The following is a 17319-nucleotide window of genomic DNA, read 5'->3' as shown; positions in this document are numbered from 1 at the left end:
TAAGGAAGGATGCGATATTCTCAAATAATTCTGCTGATTGCCTCTGACAGCAGTATATAGGACAAAATAACTCATAGCCAGTTGAGAAAAATGCATTAACGATTTGTGACCTGCACAAAAGCCTCAAACTGGGAGAAGAGAGATGTATGATTTGATCAAAACCATGTTAAATGGGAATCTATCTTTCAAATTTTCTCCTTTTACTGATGATTTTTAAAATTTATTTTTTCATACATACAATTCTAAGAATATAATATTCCTTCTTTTACTTCCACCTACCTTCACTCTCCTTGTCTTTCTCTCTCCACTTCTCTCTCTCTCTTTCTCTCTCTCTCTCTCTCTTTATCCCTTTTCTAGTTTTTGGGATAAACTATTTTTTATTTTTTAATTTTTTTTGACAGGCAGAGTGGACAGTGAGAGAGAGAGACAGAGAGAAAGGTCTTCCTTTGCCGTTGGTTCACCCTCCAATGGCCGCTGCGGCCGGCGCACTGCGGCCAGCGCACCGCGCTGATCCGATGACAGGAGCCAGGTACTTATCCTGGTCTCCCATGGGGTGCAGGCCCCAAGCACTTGGGCCATCCTCCACTGCACTCCCTGGCCACAGCAGAGAGCTGGCCTGGAAGGGGGGCAACCGGGACAGAATCCGGCGTCCCGACCGGGACTAGAACCCTGTGTGCCGGCGCCGCAAGGCGGAGGATTAGCCTAGTAAGCCACAGCGCCGGCCAGGATAAACTATTTTTAATTTACTCTGTACTCAAGAGCTTCATCCTCCACTAAATAAAGAGTTCAACAAGTGAAAAGACTACAGTTCAACAGAAATATAGGCAAAGGTTATAAACAAATGTAAAGACCATTTTACTCATATATATGACACTTTAAAAGATCATTAAAATTATTGTAATCCTTAACCATTAGTTTCACAAAACTAATTAGTTTGACAAAGCAAAGTTTGACAAAACCATATTTGCAGCAATACTGATACAGTTATTTCTTTGTTTTTTAAATATTTTTTTCTTTTTTTTTTTTTTTTTTTTTTAAGTTTTTTTTTATCTTTTATTTAATGAATATAAATTTCCAAAGTACGTCTCATGGGTTACAATGGCTTTCCCCCCCATACCGTCCCTCCCACCCACCACCCTCCCCTTTCCCACTCCCTCTCCCCTTCCATTCACATCAAGATTCATTTTTGATTATCTTAGTATACAGAAGATCAGCTTAGTATACCTTAAGTAAGGATTTCAACAGTTTGTTCCCACACAGAAACATAAAGTGAAAAATAATAGATGATTTTTTTTTAAATGATGATGAAATCAGATCAGACCTATTGTCATGTTTAATCCCAGTGAGAGTCAAGTTGGGAATTGATAGTTTCTTTTCTTTTTTTTTTTTTTTTTAACAGAAGATCAGTTTAGTGTACATTAAGTAAAGATTTCAACAGTTTGCACCCCCATAGAAACACAAAGTGAAATATACTGTTTGAGTACTCGTTATAGCATTAAGCCTCAGTGTACAGCACATTAAGGACAGAGATCCTACATGAGGAGTAAGTGCACAGTGACTCCTGTTGTTGACTTTACAAATTGACACTCCTGTTTATGGTATCAGTAATCTCCCTATGCACCAGTCATGAGTTTCCAAGGCTATGGAAGCCCCTTGAGTTCTCCGACTCTTATCTTGTTTAGACAAGGTCATAGTCAAAGTGGAGGTTCTCTCCTCCCTTCAGAGAAAGGCACCTCCCTCTTTGAAGACCTGTTCTTTCCACTGGGATCTCACTCACAGAGATCTTTTGCCAGAGTGTCTTGGCTTTCCATGCCTGAAATACTCTCATGGGCTTTTCAGCCAGATCCGAGTGCCTTTAGGGCTGATTCTGAGGCCAGAGTGCTATTTAGGACATCTGCCATTCTATGAGTCTGCTGAGTATCTCACTTCCCATGTTGGATCACTCTCCCCTTTATTTATTCTATCGGTTAGTGTTAGCAGATACTAGACTTGTTTATGTGCTCCCTTTTGCTGGGAAAACTGGATTTCCACGTGCAGAAGCATGAAGCAAGACCCCTACCTTACACCTTACACAAAAATCCACTCAACGTGGATTAAAGACCTAAATCTACGTCCTGACACCATTAAGTTATTAGAGAACATTGGAGAAACCCTTCAAGATATTGGCACAGGCAAAGAATTTCTGGAAAAGACCCGGGAGGCACAGACAGTCAAAGCCAAAATCAACTATTGGGATTGCATCAAATTGAGAAGTTTCTTTACTGCAAAAGAAACAGTCAGGAGAGTGAAAAGACAACCGACAGAATGGGAAAAAATATTTGCAAACTATGCAACAGACAAAGGGTTAATAACCAGAATCTACAAAGAGATCAAGAAACTCCACAAAAACAAAACCAACAACCCACTTAAGAGATGGGCCAAGGACTTCAATAGACATTTTTCAAAAGAGGAAATCCAAATGGCCAACAGGCACATGAAAAAATGTTCAAGGTCACTAGCAATCAGGGAAATGCAAATCAAAAGCACAATGAGGTTTCACCTCACCCCGGTTAGAATGGCTCACATACAGAAATCTACCAACAACAGATGCTGGCGAGGATGTGGGGAAAAAGGGACACTAACCCACTGTTGGTGGGAATGCAAACTGGTTAAGCCACTATGGAAATCAGTCTGGAGATTCCTCAGAAACCTGAATATAACCCTACCGTTCGACCCAGCCATCCCACTCCTTGGAATTTACCCAAAGGAGTTTAAATTGATAAAGAAAAAAGCGGTCTGCACCCTAATGTTTATTGCAGCACAATTCACAATAGCCAAGACCTGGAACCAACCTAAATGCCCATCAATGGTAGACTGGATAAAGAAATTATGGGATATGTATTCTTTAGAATACTATACCGCAGTAAGAAACAACGAAATCCAGTCATTTGCAACAAAATGGAGGAATCTGGAACACATCATGCTGAGTGAAGTAAGCCAGTCCCAAAGGGACAAATACCATATGTTCTCCCTGATCGGTGACAACTGACTGAACACCAAAAAGGAAACCTCCTGAAGTGAAATGGACACTATGAGAAATGGTGACTTGATCAGCATAGCCCTGACTGCTAATGGACAACTTAATACATTATCCCTCATAGTATTTTTTTTTTGTCTGTTCTACTTAATATGACTGGTTTAATTCTGTAATTATCACACAGTTATTCTTAAGTGTTGAAAATTAACTGAAATGTGATCCCTGTTAAACATAAAAGTGGGAATAAGAGAGGGAAGAGATGTATAATTTGGGGCATGCTCGGGCTGACTTGCCCCAATTGGTAGAGTTGGAAACATACTAGGGGATTCCAATTCAATCCCATCAAGGTGGCATGTGCCAATGCCATCTCACTATTCCAAGTGATCAATTTCAGTTCACAATTGATCATAATGAAAGGACTAAGAGTCAAAGGGAGCACATATTTTTTTCTTTTTAAATTTTAGCTCCCACATATAAGAGAGAATATGCAGTCTTTGTCTTTCTGTGTCTGGCTTATTTCACTCATCCTGCTGTCTTCAGTTACATCTACTTTGATGGAAATGCTAGAATTTCATTCATTTCTATAGCTGAAAAATATTCCATTGAGTATGTGTATGTGTGTGTCACATTTTTTTTATCCATTCATCTGATGGTGGAAATCTTGGTTGATTCCATATTTTGACTATTGTAACAGTGCTACTGTAATATAACATGGTGGTGTAGGTATCGCTTTGATACAATGTTATCTGGAGTTGCTGGATCATATGGCAAGTCTATTTCTTATTTTTTAAGAAATCATACTGCTTTCCACAGTGACTGTACTAATTTACATTCCCACCAAAAGTATATAAAATTTCCCTTATTCCACATCACTGCCAGCATTAATCTCTGTCTTTTGGATAATAGCCGTTCTTACAGGGATGAGGTGATATCTAATTGTGCTTTTGATTTGCATTTCTCTGATGGCTAGTGATGTTGAGCATTTTTTCATATATTTCTTGGCAATTTGTATTTCTTCTTTTGGGAACTGTCTGTTGAGGTCTTTTGCCCATTTCTTAACTGGATTGGTTATTTTGTTGTTGAGTTTTTGACTTGCTGATATATTCTGGATGGTAATCTTTTGTTGGAGAGGTAGTTGGCAAATATTTTTTCCCATCCTATTGGATGACTCTTCACTCTGTTGATTGTTTCCTTTGCTGTACAGAAGCTTCTGAATTTGATGTAATCCAATTTGTCTAGTTTTGCTTTTGTTTCCTGTGCTTTGAGGGTTTATCCAAGAAGCCATTATCCATACCAATGTCTTGAAATGTCACCCCTACATTTTCTTCTAACAACCTTACCATCTCAGGTCATAAATTTAGATCCTTGATCCATCTTGAATTGTTTTGTTATATGGTGAGAGGTAGAGATCTAATTTAATTCTTCTCCATGCTGTCTGTTGCCTCTTCACTTTCTTGACTGTTTCTTTTGCAGTACAGAAGCTTCTCAATTTGATATATTCCTATTTGTTAATTTTGGCTTTGCTTGCTTGTGCCTCTGGGGTCTTATCCAAGAACTCTTTGCCTGTGCCAATGTCTTGCAGGGTTTCCCCAATGTTCAGGGTCTCCTGTGTTTCCATGTGAATTTCAGCATCAATTTTTCTATATCTGAGAAGAATGTCCTTCTTCTCAGATATTTTGATTGGTATCACATTGAATCTGTAAATTGCTTTACGTAGTATGGACATTTTGATGATGTTGGATGATGAACATGGAAAATTTTTCCATTTTTTATCTTCTTCAAGTTCTTTCTTTATTATTTTGTAATTCTCATCATAGAGATCTTTGGCATACTTGGTTACATTTATTTCAAAGTATTTGGGATTTTTTTGGTGTCTATTGTGAATGGGATTGATCTTAGAAATTTTTTTCAAAGTGGTCATCAAAGAAGGAAGTACTTTTCTCTGAATGGAGGAGAGAACTTCCACGTTGCTTATGGCCTTGTCTAAATATTGATGGAGTTTGTGGATTCAAAAGTCTTCCATAGCCTAAGCAGCTCATGTCAAGAGCCTTGGTGATCACTGATGTCATACATAAAAGTGTCAATTGTTAGATTAACAACAGGAGTCACTGTGCACTAACTTCCCATGCAGGACCTCTGTGCTCAATGAGTTCTATTATGAGAGTTAACTGTAAAACTTGTTCTCAAAGACTTATTTCATTTTAGTGTATTAAGTGGAAGATATGAACAGCCCCTGTCTTAACTATTGAGGACAGTTGTGTGTGTGTGTGTGTGTGTGTGTGTGTGTGCAAATCGTTGAAATCTTTAGTTAGTGTAGAGTTGGTCTTCTATGTATAAAGTTAACTGAAAATGAATCTTAGTGGAGGATGGGACTAGGAATGGGAGAGGGAGGAGAAGGGGACATGGAAGTGTGGGTAGGAGGGCGGGTATGATGGGATGAATCAGTATATAATGGCCATGGCTAAAACTTCCAGGATTATATTGAGTAGCAGTGGTGAGAGTGGGAATCCTTGTGTGGTTCTGAATCTCAGTGGGAATGCTTCCAACTTTTCCCCTATTCAATAGGACACTGTCCATGGGTTTGTCATAAATTGCCTTGATTGTGTTGAGGAATGTTCTTTCTATACCCAGTTTGCTTAGAGTTTTCATCATGAAAGAGTGTTGTATTTTATCAAATGCTTTTTCTGCATCTGTTGAGATAATCATATGGTTTTTGTTCTGCAGTTTGTTAATGTGATGTATCACATTGATTGATTTGAGAATGTTGAGTCATCCCTGCATGCCAGGGATAAATCCCACTTGGACTGGGTGGATGAGCTTTCTGATATGTTGTTGGATTCGATTGGCTAGAATTTTGTTGAGGATTTTTGCGTCTCTGTTCATCAGGGAAATTGCTCTGTAATTCTATTTCTCTGTTGCATCTTTTTCAGGTTTAGAAATTAAGGTGATGCTGGCTTCATAGAAAGAATGTGGGAGAATTCCCTCCCTTTTAATTGCTTTGAATAACTTGAGAAGAATTGGAGTTAGTCCTACTTTAAATGTCTGGTAGAATTCAGCAGTGAATCCATTCGGTCCTGGCTTTTCCTTGTTGGGAGAGCCTTTATTACTGATTCAATTTCTGTCTTGGTTATGGGTCTGTTTAGGTTTTCTAGGTCTTCATGGCTCAATTTAGGTAGATTGTTTCTGTCCAGGAATCTATCCATTTCTTCTAGGTTTCCCAGTTTGTTGGCATACAGCCCTTTGTAGCAATTTCTGATGATTCTCTTTTTTTTTTTTTTTTTTTTTGACAGGCAGAGTGGACAGTGAGAGAGGGAGACAGAGAGAAAGGTCTTCCTTTGCCATTGGTTCACCCTCCAATGGCCACCGCGGCCGGCGCGCTGCGGCCAGCGCACCGCGCTGATCCGATGACAGGAGCCAGGTGCTTCTCCTGGTCTCCCATGTGGGTGCAGGGCCCAAGCACTTGGGCCATCCTCCACTGCACTCCCTGGCCACAGCAGAGAGCTGGACTGGAAGAGGAGCAACCGGGACAGAATCCGGCGCCCCGACCAGGACTAGAACCCTGTGTGCCGGCGCCGCAAGGCGGAGGATTAGCCTATTGAGCCGTGGCACCAGCCTTTGATGATTCTTTTTATGTCTGTGGTGTGCGTTGTTACATTTCCTTTTTATCTCTAATTTTTTAATTTGGGTCTTTTCTCCTTTTTTTTTTTTTTGCTAGTTGGGCCAATGATGTGTCAATTTTACTTCTTTTTTCAAAAAACCAGCTATTTATTTTGCTGATTAATTTCTTCTCTAATTTTAATTATTTCCTTACTCCTACTAGTTTTGGGTTTGATTTGCTGTTGTTTTTCTAGATCCTTGAGATGCATTGATAGCTCATTTACTTGGTGCCATTCCAATTTCTTGATGTAGGCACCGATTGCCATAAACTTTCCTCTTAACACTGCTTTTGCTGTATCCCATAAGTTTGATTTGTTGTATTGTTGTCTTCATTGTTTCCAGAAATTGTTTTGATTTCTTCAGTGACCCACTGTTCATTCAGGAGCATGTTGTTTCAATCTCCATTTGTTTGCATATGCTCTAGGAATTCCTGAGTTGCTGCTTTCCAGCTTCATTCTATTGTAGTCAGAGAACATACTGGTATGATTTCAATTTTTTTGAATTTTCTGAGACTTTTTTATGGCCTAGCATGTGGTCCATCCTAGAGAAAGTTCCATGCACTGGTGAAAAGAATGTGTATTCTGTGACTGTAGGATGGGAATTTCTATAGACATCAGTTCCATTTGGTCCATAGTGTCAATTACCTCTGCTGGGGTTTTTTGTTGTTGTTGATTTTCTGTCTGCTTGATCTGTCCATTGCTGAAAGTGGGGTATTGAAGACCTCCATTGCTATTGTATGAGAATCTGTGATCCCATTTAGATTCATCAACTTTTCTTTTAAATACCCAGGTGTTTTGTAATTAGGTGTGTATACATTTATTATAATCACATTTTCTTGTTGAATTAATCCCTAATCATTGCACAATGCCCTTCTTTGTCTCTTTTTACAGTTTTTGTGTTAAAGTCTATTTTGCCTGATAGTAGAATGGCTACACCAGCTCTTTTTTGGTTTCTGTTAGCATGGAATAACTTTTTCCATTCTTTCACTTCCAGTCTGCATGCATGTTTGTTGGTGAGATCTGTTTTTTGTAGTCAGCAGACAGTTGGGTCTTGTTTTTTAATCCATTCAGCCAGTCTGTATCTTTTAACTGGAGAATTGAGGCCATTTATATTCAAGGTGACCATTGATAAGTAATGGCTTGGCCCTGCCATTTTTCTTAAATATTCCTGTTGTTTACTTTGGATACCATTTGTACATTTACTGGGAGACTTTGTGCCTTTGCCTTCTTTGATCATGATGACCACTTTTCTGTGTAGCACATCCTTAAGCATCTTTGGTAAGGTTGGATGGGTGGTGACAAATTCTTTCAATTTCTGTTTGTTATGGAAGGTCCTTATTTCACTTTCATTCATAAATGAGAGCATTACAGGGTACAGGATTCTGGGTTGACAGTTTTATTCTTTTTTTTTTTTTTACAGGCAGAGTGGACAGTGAGAGAGAGAGACAGAGAGAAATGTCTTCCTTTGCCTTTGGTTCACCCTTCAATGGCCGCCGCGGCTGGGGCGCTGCAGCCGGCGCACCGCGCTGATCCGATGGCAGGAGCCAGGAGCCAGGTGCTTTTCCTGGTCTCCCATGGGGTGCAGGGCCCAAGCACTTGGGCCATCCTCCACTGCACTCCCTGGCCACAGCAGAGAGCTGGCCTGGAAGAGGGGCAACCGGGACAGAATCCGGCGCCCCGACCGGGACTAGAACCCAGTGTGCCAGCGCCGCTAGGCGGAGGATTAGCCTAGTGAGCCGCGGCGCCAGCCCGACAGTTTTATTCTTAAGATTTGGACTAAATCTCGCCATTCTCTCCTAGCCTGTAGGTTTTCTGATGAGAAGTCTGCTGAGAGTCTAATTGGAGATCCTCTGAAAGTAATATGGCATTCCTCTCATGCATATTTTAGAATCTTTTCTTTATGTTTTACCATGGAGAGTTTGACTACAATGTGTCATGGTGAAGATCATTTCTGGTCATGTCTATTAGGAAATGCTATGTGCTTCCTATTTTGGGATGTCTCTTTCTTTCTCCAAATTAGGGAAGGTTTCTGTAATTATTTCACTAAAAAGGCTTCTTATCCATTCTCTCTTTCCATGCTGTCAGGAATTCCTAAGGCCCCTATGTGGGATTGTCTGGTAGTATCCTATAAATTTCCCAACATTGTTTTATAGTTTCCTGATTTCTCCTCCTTGTCCTCCTTCCCCTCCTCCCCTCCTCTTCCTCCTGCTCCTCCTCTTCCTCTTCCTCTTCCCCCCCTCCTCCCCCTCCTCCTCTTCCTTCTTCCCCTACTCCTCTTCTTCATCCTCCTCCTTCCGCTCATCCTCTTTCCACTCCACTTCTTCCTCCACCTCCTCCTTCCCCTCCTCCTTCTCTTCTTCTTCTATCTCCTCCTCCTTCCTCTATTCTTCATTCTTCTCCTCCTCCTTTTTCTCTTCCAACCCTACCCTCCTGTTTCTTCTCAACCTCCTTCTCTTCTCCTCCACCCCTTCCTCCTCCTCCTCTTCTTTATCCTCCTCCTTCTTCTCCTCCTCCATCCGCTGCACTTCCTCCACTGCTGCCTCCTCCTCCTTGTCCTCCTTCCTTTCCTCCTCCTCTTCCTTCTTCCTCTCCTCCTCCTCTTTCCCCTCCTTCTCCTCCTCCTCCTCCTGCTCCTCCTCCTTCCCTTCCTCCTCCTTCCCCTCCTCCACTTTTGATCCAGCTCCTTCTCCTCCTCTTCCCCTTCTCCTCCTCCTCCCCCTCCTTCCTCTCCTCCTCCTCTCCCTCCTCCTCTTCCCCCTCCTTCTCCTTCTCCTTCAGGAAACTGTAGGCCCTGAGTTTAACCCTCTGCACCACAGCACCATCCCCATCTAATAGTCTTACACATGCATGAGGCCTTATAATTTGTTTGGTTACCTTTGTTTTTGGGTGTTTGCTTTTTACTTTTATCTAAATGCATTTGTTTAGAACAGAAGTCTATGAGGACAGGTAGCAATAAATACATAGGACTCATTGACTTTCACTTGCTGCCTGTAGCATGAAGTAAAGAAAACAAAAAACAAAAATTCTGGGTGCATTAGATTGCAGAGGGTCAGTGGAAGCAAATTGTGCCAGAGTTTGGCTAAGAAAATGGATCCTAGAAAAATAAATGAAATCAGGATACAAACTGTGTCACTGACATTAGCACTTAAGTTCCAGGTTCCATATTGTACAATGATACTAGTCTGAAGATAGGCTACAGCTTCCCAACACCATTACTAAGCTGACATCTGTAAGATTTCCTTTCCTACCAAGATTTAGGTTGTAATTTCTGCTAGGCTTAGAATTTTCTTAAGATTCTAAGAAAGCAAGTAGATCGCCATTTAAAAGCAGAAAATACTTTTATTGAAGACAAGACAGCATGGTTGAGGGAAAGTAAGGTTGCAGCCCACCGGGATCAGGAGTGGTGGATCTGAGAAGAGATTCAGCCCGTGAGGCAGTGGGCAGCAGCCTATTTATGCTGTTTGTTGTGGGCGGGGGAGGGGGCATGTGGAAATACAGAGACCCACATCCACTGCAATAATGTGGGTTTAAACAGGCAGAAGACTCATTATTTCCATTGTATGATCTTGGCAATTTTGTATGTACAGGACAAGCAGAATCTTAGTCCTTACCAACGTGACATCCTCAGGGTCATTCTTAATTGAGGCTCAGTTTGCCAGATGTGAATTTAACGATTTGTGTCCCCATAGCCTAGCACATCCTAACATATCCAGCCTCTATAATAACGAAAAAGGGAAAAAAGCTGCATATTGTATGGAAAAAGGTTCTCAGGGGAGGAATAAAACCAGAGAATTGGGGGCAGAGACAGCCTCACTAGCTTATTAGCTGCTTCCTGATGAGAAAGGGCATAGTTTAGGTATTGGTTCTTCCCTCTCCAGTGCTGGGATTGAGGTCATTGGAGCAGTGGCTGGAATTGGGTACCTTTTAGTAGAAAGATGTTGTCAACATGGGTTTGAGTAAGATTCTGGACTACTGAATGAACAAGTCCTCTCAGCAACAGTAAAAGGCCTGGCCCTAGAGATAAAAGAAGAAAAAATTTTTATGAGGGGAATAAGAAGGGGTGCAAAGCCAAGGTAGCCAGGAGAATTTTTGAAACCAGTTCGTTTAAGGGCAGACATTTATGTCAAATTGTAGATACCCCATCCACCAGTTTGTGAGCAGTGTCCCTGACAAGACCAGATTAATTGACTTGAAAACAGCATTGTTCCTTTAGGAATAAGCAGAGACCACCTTTTTCGGCTGTTAACAGGTCCAAGCTCCACTGATTTAATGTGGTTATTGCTGCCTGGGAGTCAGTTTGGTCTTGAACTTTTCAAAAGGCCTTGAGCTATTTCATCTAAGCTGTCTTGCATATCTTTAGGAAGGGTTCTGGTAGTAGGAGAGGGATGTGGCAAGTACTCCTATCCATATGCCCACCCAAGCAGTGCCTCCTAAGCTGGCTAGGAAAGGTATTAGGGCGACAACTCTTTTATGACAAATGTTTTGTGGTTAGAAGAATTGGTAAAAATTGGGTATTGGAAGCCATGTTAACATTGGGAGACAGGTAAAAGTACAAGTTCAGGTCCAATCAGTGGGGAGGCAGAGCGTAAGTGTTGATTCCACAAATGAAGAGGAGCTCCTGTTCATAAAAGCAAGTTGTCGGATGTTTAAGTACAATTAAGTGCCTCGTGCTATTCCTAGTCCATTCTCCCACACATTTCGAGTACCTGCCAATGTGTTGCCTGTGAGAGGTTGTAGGGAATTATTGTGGTTAATTTGGTTCACTCCTGATTATTTAGTTTCATAAAGAATAAAATGTGAGTATCTTATGAGGAACCAACTGGTGGAATTTTTATATGTGTTTGTAAGAAAGCCCTTTGTCATTTCAGTTTCTGAGATAGGTTGCCAGGGAAAAAATCCGTGCCGTGCTGTGTGGAGGCCTGGCTCATACAGAATTGGGTATTAAGATTACAAGAATTGAGCATAGAGAGATTGGGAGGGGCTTAGAAAAGGTTGTGTACATTTGTCATTAGCCTGAGATGACACAGAATAATCTATCTGATGTGATTGGTGATTAGAGGGGCCAATAATGTTAATCATTACAGCACAAAACTCAGGAGGAATATTACCCAGGGTAATGAGAGAGGCTATTCTTGGAGAGGTAGTTTTTTTGGTCTTTTTTTAATGCAGAAAGGAGCCTTGGCTAGGAGTGGCTTATTGGTGGTAACTGGGCCAAGGATTAGGGTTTGGATATAGGAGACTTTTGTGGTATGTGACATACAGTTCTCAAAAAGCCTAAAGGTCCAGTCTGCTTGGGCTGTAGGGTAATTTTTAAGAAAGTTTTTGCTACATCTGAAAATGCTGCTTTGCTCCCTTTTCCATTTTAGCAGAGAAGTGTGCTCTGGTGCTAACACAGGCCTGCTGTGGGGTAGAGACTGCAGTGGAGGTGGAGGAAGTTAGGGAGAGTCATAGGCAATAATCCTTTGTGAGATATGCATTTGTGTTATTTTAAAGTTAGAAGGTAAGATTGAGTGTGCACTCTAAGTGATGTATTGCAAAACCAAGTCCTGCATGGGGACCAGGCAGGAGGGAGACAGGGCAGTCGTCAGGAGAAGCAGTCTGAAAATCATCTCTTGGAGACTAGAATTCAAGCAGAAAGGCACTCAAAAGTGTGACCAACAAAATTACCTTGGAGGACACAGGCACACAGCAGAGTAAAGAATGTTTGTTTTGTTTGGATAGGGATGTGGGAGCATTCCAGAAAGATCAGGAAAACAAAATTGTCCAGGGTCAGACATAGAGGGTTGTCTCAGTTTTGTGAGTGGGTGTGTCTTCCTTTTCAGAATCCTCTGGAATGGCAGTAAGAAGGAGGGAAGTAGGGGTTAGGGCATATGAGTGCCATCTACTTGGAGCCCCTACCTGGTTGTTGCCTTTTCTGGGCTAAGGCGAGCTTTAACGTGGAAAAGTGAATCTAGCAGGGAAAGCCTAACAGTTTGGCAGCTGGGGCAGGGAGGGGAGAGGTAGTTGAAAGGACCATGGAAGGCCCACTCCAGATGATTGGAGTGGCTTTGGGTTGAGAGTTTTCACATAGACCCCCATTCTCTGAGTTAACTCGTACTGGAAAGGGGTCCTTAAGGGATATTTTATGGCAACAGAGGATGTTGAGTGTCCCAGAGGCAGGGAGTCTTACCTAGCTGGAAAAACATCCAGGTGTAAAAGGTTTGGGGTCTCAGGAGAGGGGTTTATGATTAGGAGAGTACAGAAAGTTATGGTCCTACCTGCAATGCCAAAAATGATGCTAGGCTGAGTGAAGAATGGCTTCTTCAGCTTAGGAACAGTAGGTTTTGTGATTCTGATCTGACAGTTCTGCCCCTCAGCCCCCTCCCAGCAGTTTCATTTCAAGTGGCCAGATTTTTTTTTTTTTTTTGGTCAGAGTAGGTGGGGCTTCTATGAAAGCCAGCCTCTGCCACAACAACAACGGTTTGATGCCTTAGCTATTTGCATCAAAAACAGATATTCTTTAGGGGTGGACTGGCCTTATTGGATCTTCTCAATAGCAGATCATTGCATAAGGCAGCTATTAATTGGACCTTTTTCTAACATCAAAAGTGGCCAGAACTAGCAATCCATAGTCATGGGCTTGCTTTGACATTGCCTTTTCCTGTGAGTTAAGACAGTGCCCATGAGGCTAACTGTGTTCTTTTAGGTAAGATCAAACATGTCAGTCACTTTCTGCCATCTATCTGTCCACTAATTAGGGTTCTCAATGAAGCTTCCCCTCTTCTCTTTTATCTGATTTAGGTCTTGTGCTGTAAAGGGGACTTATATCTTGATGGTGCTGTTTGGTCCTACTGTCTCTTCTTGGAGGGTACATTTAATGGCTTTTACAGTTGGGGCTGGGGGCTGACTGACTCTCTGAGTAAAAGGAAACAGCTAGAAGGTTGAATAGGGCAAAATTGTCTATTTTTTTCTTTAGCCAGCTGCAGTTGCACAGCTGGAAATACTTACACACTGTGATGCCCTCCTCGCCCTGCCACATACACATCCACCACACCGGGAATTTAATCCTTGGTTCCAGGACACACTAGGTGGAGAAGAGTTGTAAGCAAGGATGGAAGTGTAGTGGGGGCGGAACAGCCAGCTCCTTGTCCCAGAGCTGACTGAGCCTTCGTCAGATGCTGAAGGCAGGAGAGAGAGCGAGTGAGCATACTTTCCTGTTATCCCGTCATCACACAACCAACAGAACATGCAGGACAAGCTATCCGGGAAAATCCATGAGGGATGGGTCTGATCTGTGATGGCATTCCACTGACCCTGGAGTGTAAAACATCAACTTTGTATAAGCACAATGTAAACCTGGCATTATTTTATAACCCAACAATGTATTTTGTACAATCCAGATTAATTTAAACAACTATCACCTTTATGTTGAGAATCTCATCCTTTGAGAGTTTCAGGGATCCAACTGAAAGACTCATAGTCAAAGACTCAGAGATAAAATGATCACACAAACATTTTAAAATAAGCAGACTCAGTTCTTTAGCAGTAAAACTGAATAAAGCCAGTCAGAAAATAAATGAAAGTTTCCCAAGAGGCATGATATTTTTGTTACCTAGGTTAGTTTCAAAAACAGGAAAACCTTGATTAAAAATGATTAGCATATGACAGCATATGATTTTATAACTATAACATATACAAAGAGGTATACAATCGGGCAATTTTAGTTTTTTGGACTTTTAAGATACAGTAGCTAACTTTTGAAACAGTCCTTAACATCTCTGGGCCCTGAACAAAGCAGGGTATTATCTTATATAGCCTAGCACAAATGACTGTAAGTTTTCTAATACATATTCAGTTATACAACTTATGATTGGATATCTTAGAACTGCAGCCCTGCTTACACTCACTGCATCACACAGTCATGCCTACGTGCACCCACATCACTGCAGTTGACCTAATTGCATTGCGATTGTTCCCAGAAGGCACCTTCCACCCCCTATCCCAGGAAGCCCCTGCTTGAAAGCCTCTACCGTTTTCGCCTTTAGTCAATTTTTTTCTTCTTCGAGGGGAGGGCTCCCTGCCACAAGCCAATGGATGGAAGATCTCTCTTCTCTGTTTCTCCCTTTACCTCTGTAACTCTGACTGTCAAATGAATAAATAACTCTTTAAAAGAAAGTGTAATGTGACAGTTGGGGTAAGATTCCATAAATTCTTAACCCTAAGTAATGAAATCAATCTCTCTTGACTTTTCAGACAAGAGTACAGCAATGAACATCTCTGTCAAGAAAAAGTATGTATGATGAAATTCACTATATAAGTAACATAGTAAAGATATTGTATAATATGGTATAAGAGAAAAATCTGAATTAGACAGCCAGCAATCATTTGTTCATATTGGTCCATCTCTTTGCCTTTTCTCTTTGACTTTCACTATCAGTTTTTCAGGGATACAAACTTATTGTTAAAAGAAAATGTTGGCCCTTTAGATATGGGGCTCAGGAGGGTGGGCTGGGGAATCTTAGGAGGTCTAGCCTGCACAGGAAAAGCATCCAAATATGATAAACCCATTCCATAATGGGAGGCCATTATGAGAAATGCCTTTGCAGACCCTCAGGCTGGCCCCTCAGGCAGGTAAGCCAGTATGCTTGAGTCTGTCGGTTAATTTTTCAAGCACTAAGAAGAATTTGAGGTTGAGGTTGAGTACTCCATCAAAAGAAAGGACTTGGTCAACTGAGAGCTGGAACTGTTACCAGGTAAAGATGAGAGGGTACATTTTATGAGCTTCTACTCTAGGACTGGACAGAACAAGCATGAACAACTACAGGATTACAAGGAGTAGCACATGCTCTTAGACACTGTTTCACACATATAATTCTTGAATTCATAGACCATGAAATAAACACAATGGCACCAAAAGGATATTTCTTAGTTTCATAGTATAATGAAAATAATCTGAAGAATCAGATTTTATTTATCACATTTCATTTCATTGAAACATTTAACAGTGACCATATTTTATATATCAAGTTTGGAATTGCTTCCTCTCAGCTATCCTAGGAATAAAAATGTAGGTCTGCTGTATGTGATCTCTGGTAATAAGAAAATAATACCTAGTGAAATTCTTGGCACATATGTATTGGAATGGATTTAGACCAAGAAGGTGGGTAAATTCCCTATTAATATTCAGATGTTATTCTTAAAAGTATTTGATTGAGGACATATTTATGTAAAACAAGTATGTTTTAACTATATGCTTTCATTCCAGTGTATGTTTTTCTTTCTTTTTTTTTAACTTTTATTGAATGAATATAAATTTCCAAAGTACAGCTTATGGATTACAGTGGCTTCCCCCACCCCATAACTTCCCTCCCACCCACAACCCTCCCCTTTCCCGCTCCCTCTCCCCTTCCATTCATATCAAGATTCATTTTCAATTCTCTTTATATACAGAAGATCAGTTTAGCATATATTAAGTAAAGATTTCAACAGATTTCAACAGTTTGCACCCACATAGAAACACAAAGTGAAAAATACTGTGAGTACTAGTTATAGCATTAAATCACACTGTACAGCACATTAAGGACAGAGATTCTACATGAGGAATAAGTGCACAGTGACTCCTGATGTTGACTTAACAAATTGACACTCTTGTTTATGGTGTCATGAGTTGCCAAGGCTCTTGTCATGAGTTGCCAAGGCTATGGAAGCCTTTTGAGTTCACCGACTCTGATCATATTTAGACAAGGTCGTAGTCAGAGTGGAAGTTCTCTCCTCCCTTCAGAGAAAGGTACCTCCTTCTTTGATGACCTGTTCTTTCCACTGGGATCTCACTCACAGAGATCTTTCATTTAGGTCATTTTTTTTTGCCAGAGTATCTTGGCTTTCCATGCCTGAAATACTCTCATGGGCTTTTCAGCTGGATCCGCTTGCCTTAAGGGCTGATTCTGAGGCCAGAGTGCTGTTTAGGACATCTGCCATTCTATGAGTCTGCTGTGTATCTCGCTTCCCATGTTGGATCGTTCTCTCCCTCTTTTATTCTATCAGTTAATATTTTCAGACACTAGTCTTGTTTATGTGATCCCTTTGGCTCTTAGTCCTATCATTATGATCAATTGTGAACAGAAATTGATCACTTGGACTAGTGAGATGGCATTGGTACATGCCACCTTGATGGGATTGAATTGGAATCCCCTGGTATGTTTCTAACTATATGCTTTCATTCCAGTGCATGTTTTTCAAACTCAGTTGCCAATGATCTGACCTTTATCATGGGTTTAAAAATGCAGTTAAAAGATAGTGATAGTGGTTGCACAACATTATGAATATACATAACACTGCTGAATGATACACTTTAAAATGGTAAATTGTATGTCATGTATTTTATTACAACAAAAGCTGCACTGAGAGATTTGGGAATTAAGAGTGAAATAATAAGTGATCTCTAAGTTGGCCCTCCACTTCAATGGGTCAGGAGAGAGTATATGACAATACAACAAGGTATTAACTTTTCTTTGAACATTGGCCTAAACCTGAACAATCTAGGAGCTAACCTTGGAGATAACTGAGGGAGGAGGTGTACAACCACATCATAGGGATCCAACCATTCACTCTGATGCCCAAATGCCAGGTGTCCAGCCAATGCTGCCACTGACTTGCAGAGTGCCTTTT

General features: G+C 41.0%; 1 protein-coding gene across 5 annotated transcripts in view; it reads left to right on the top strand.

Moving 5' to 3' along the window:
- Positions 1-17319, top strand: part of LOC108178739 (fibrous sheath-interacting protein 2) — a 101839-nt gene that overhangs the window by 40675 nt on the left and 43845 nt on the right. For all 5 annotated transcript variants that reach the window (XM_017349849.3, XM_051827510.2, XM_051827509.2 and 2 more), the window contains one exon: positions 14905-14941. In XM_017349849.3, the coding sequence (XP_017205338.3) occupies positions 14905-14941 (37 nt within the window). The remainder of the gene's footprint in view (positions 1-14904; positions 14942-17319) is intronic.

This window comes from Oryctolagus cuniculus, chromosome X, assembly GCF_964237555.1.
Source record: "Oryctolagus cuniculus chromosome X, mOryCun1.1, whole genome shotgun sequence".
In the NCBI taxonomy this organism is placed as follows: Eukaryota; Metazoa; Chordata; class Mammalia; order Lagomorpha; family Leporidae; genus Oryctolagus; species Oryctolagus cuniculus.
This window is presented reverse-complemented; position numbering and strand designations above follow the sequence as displayed.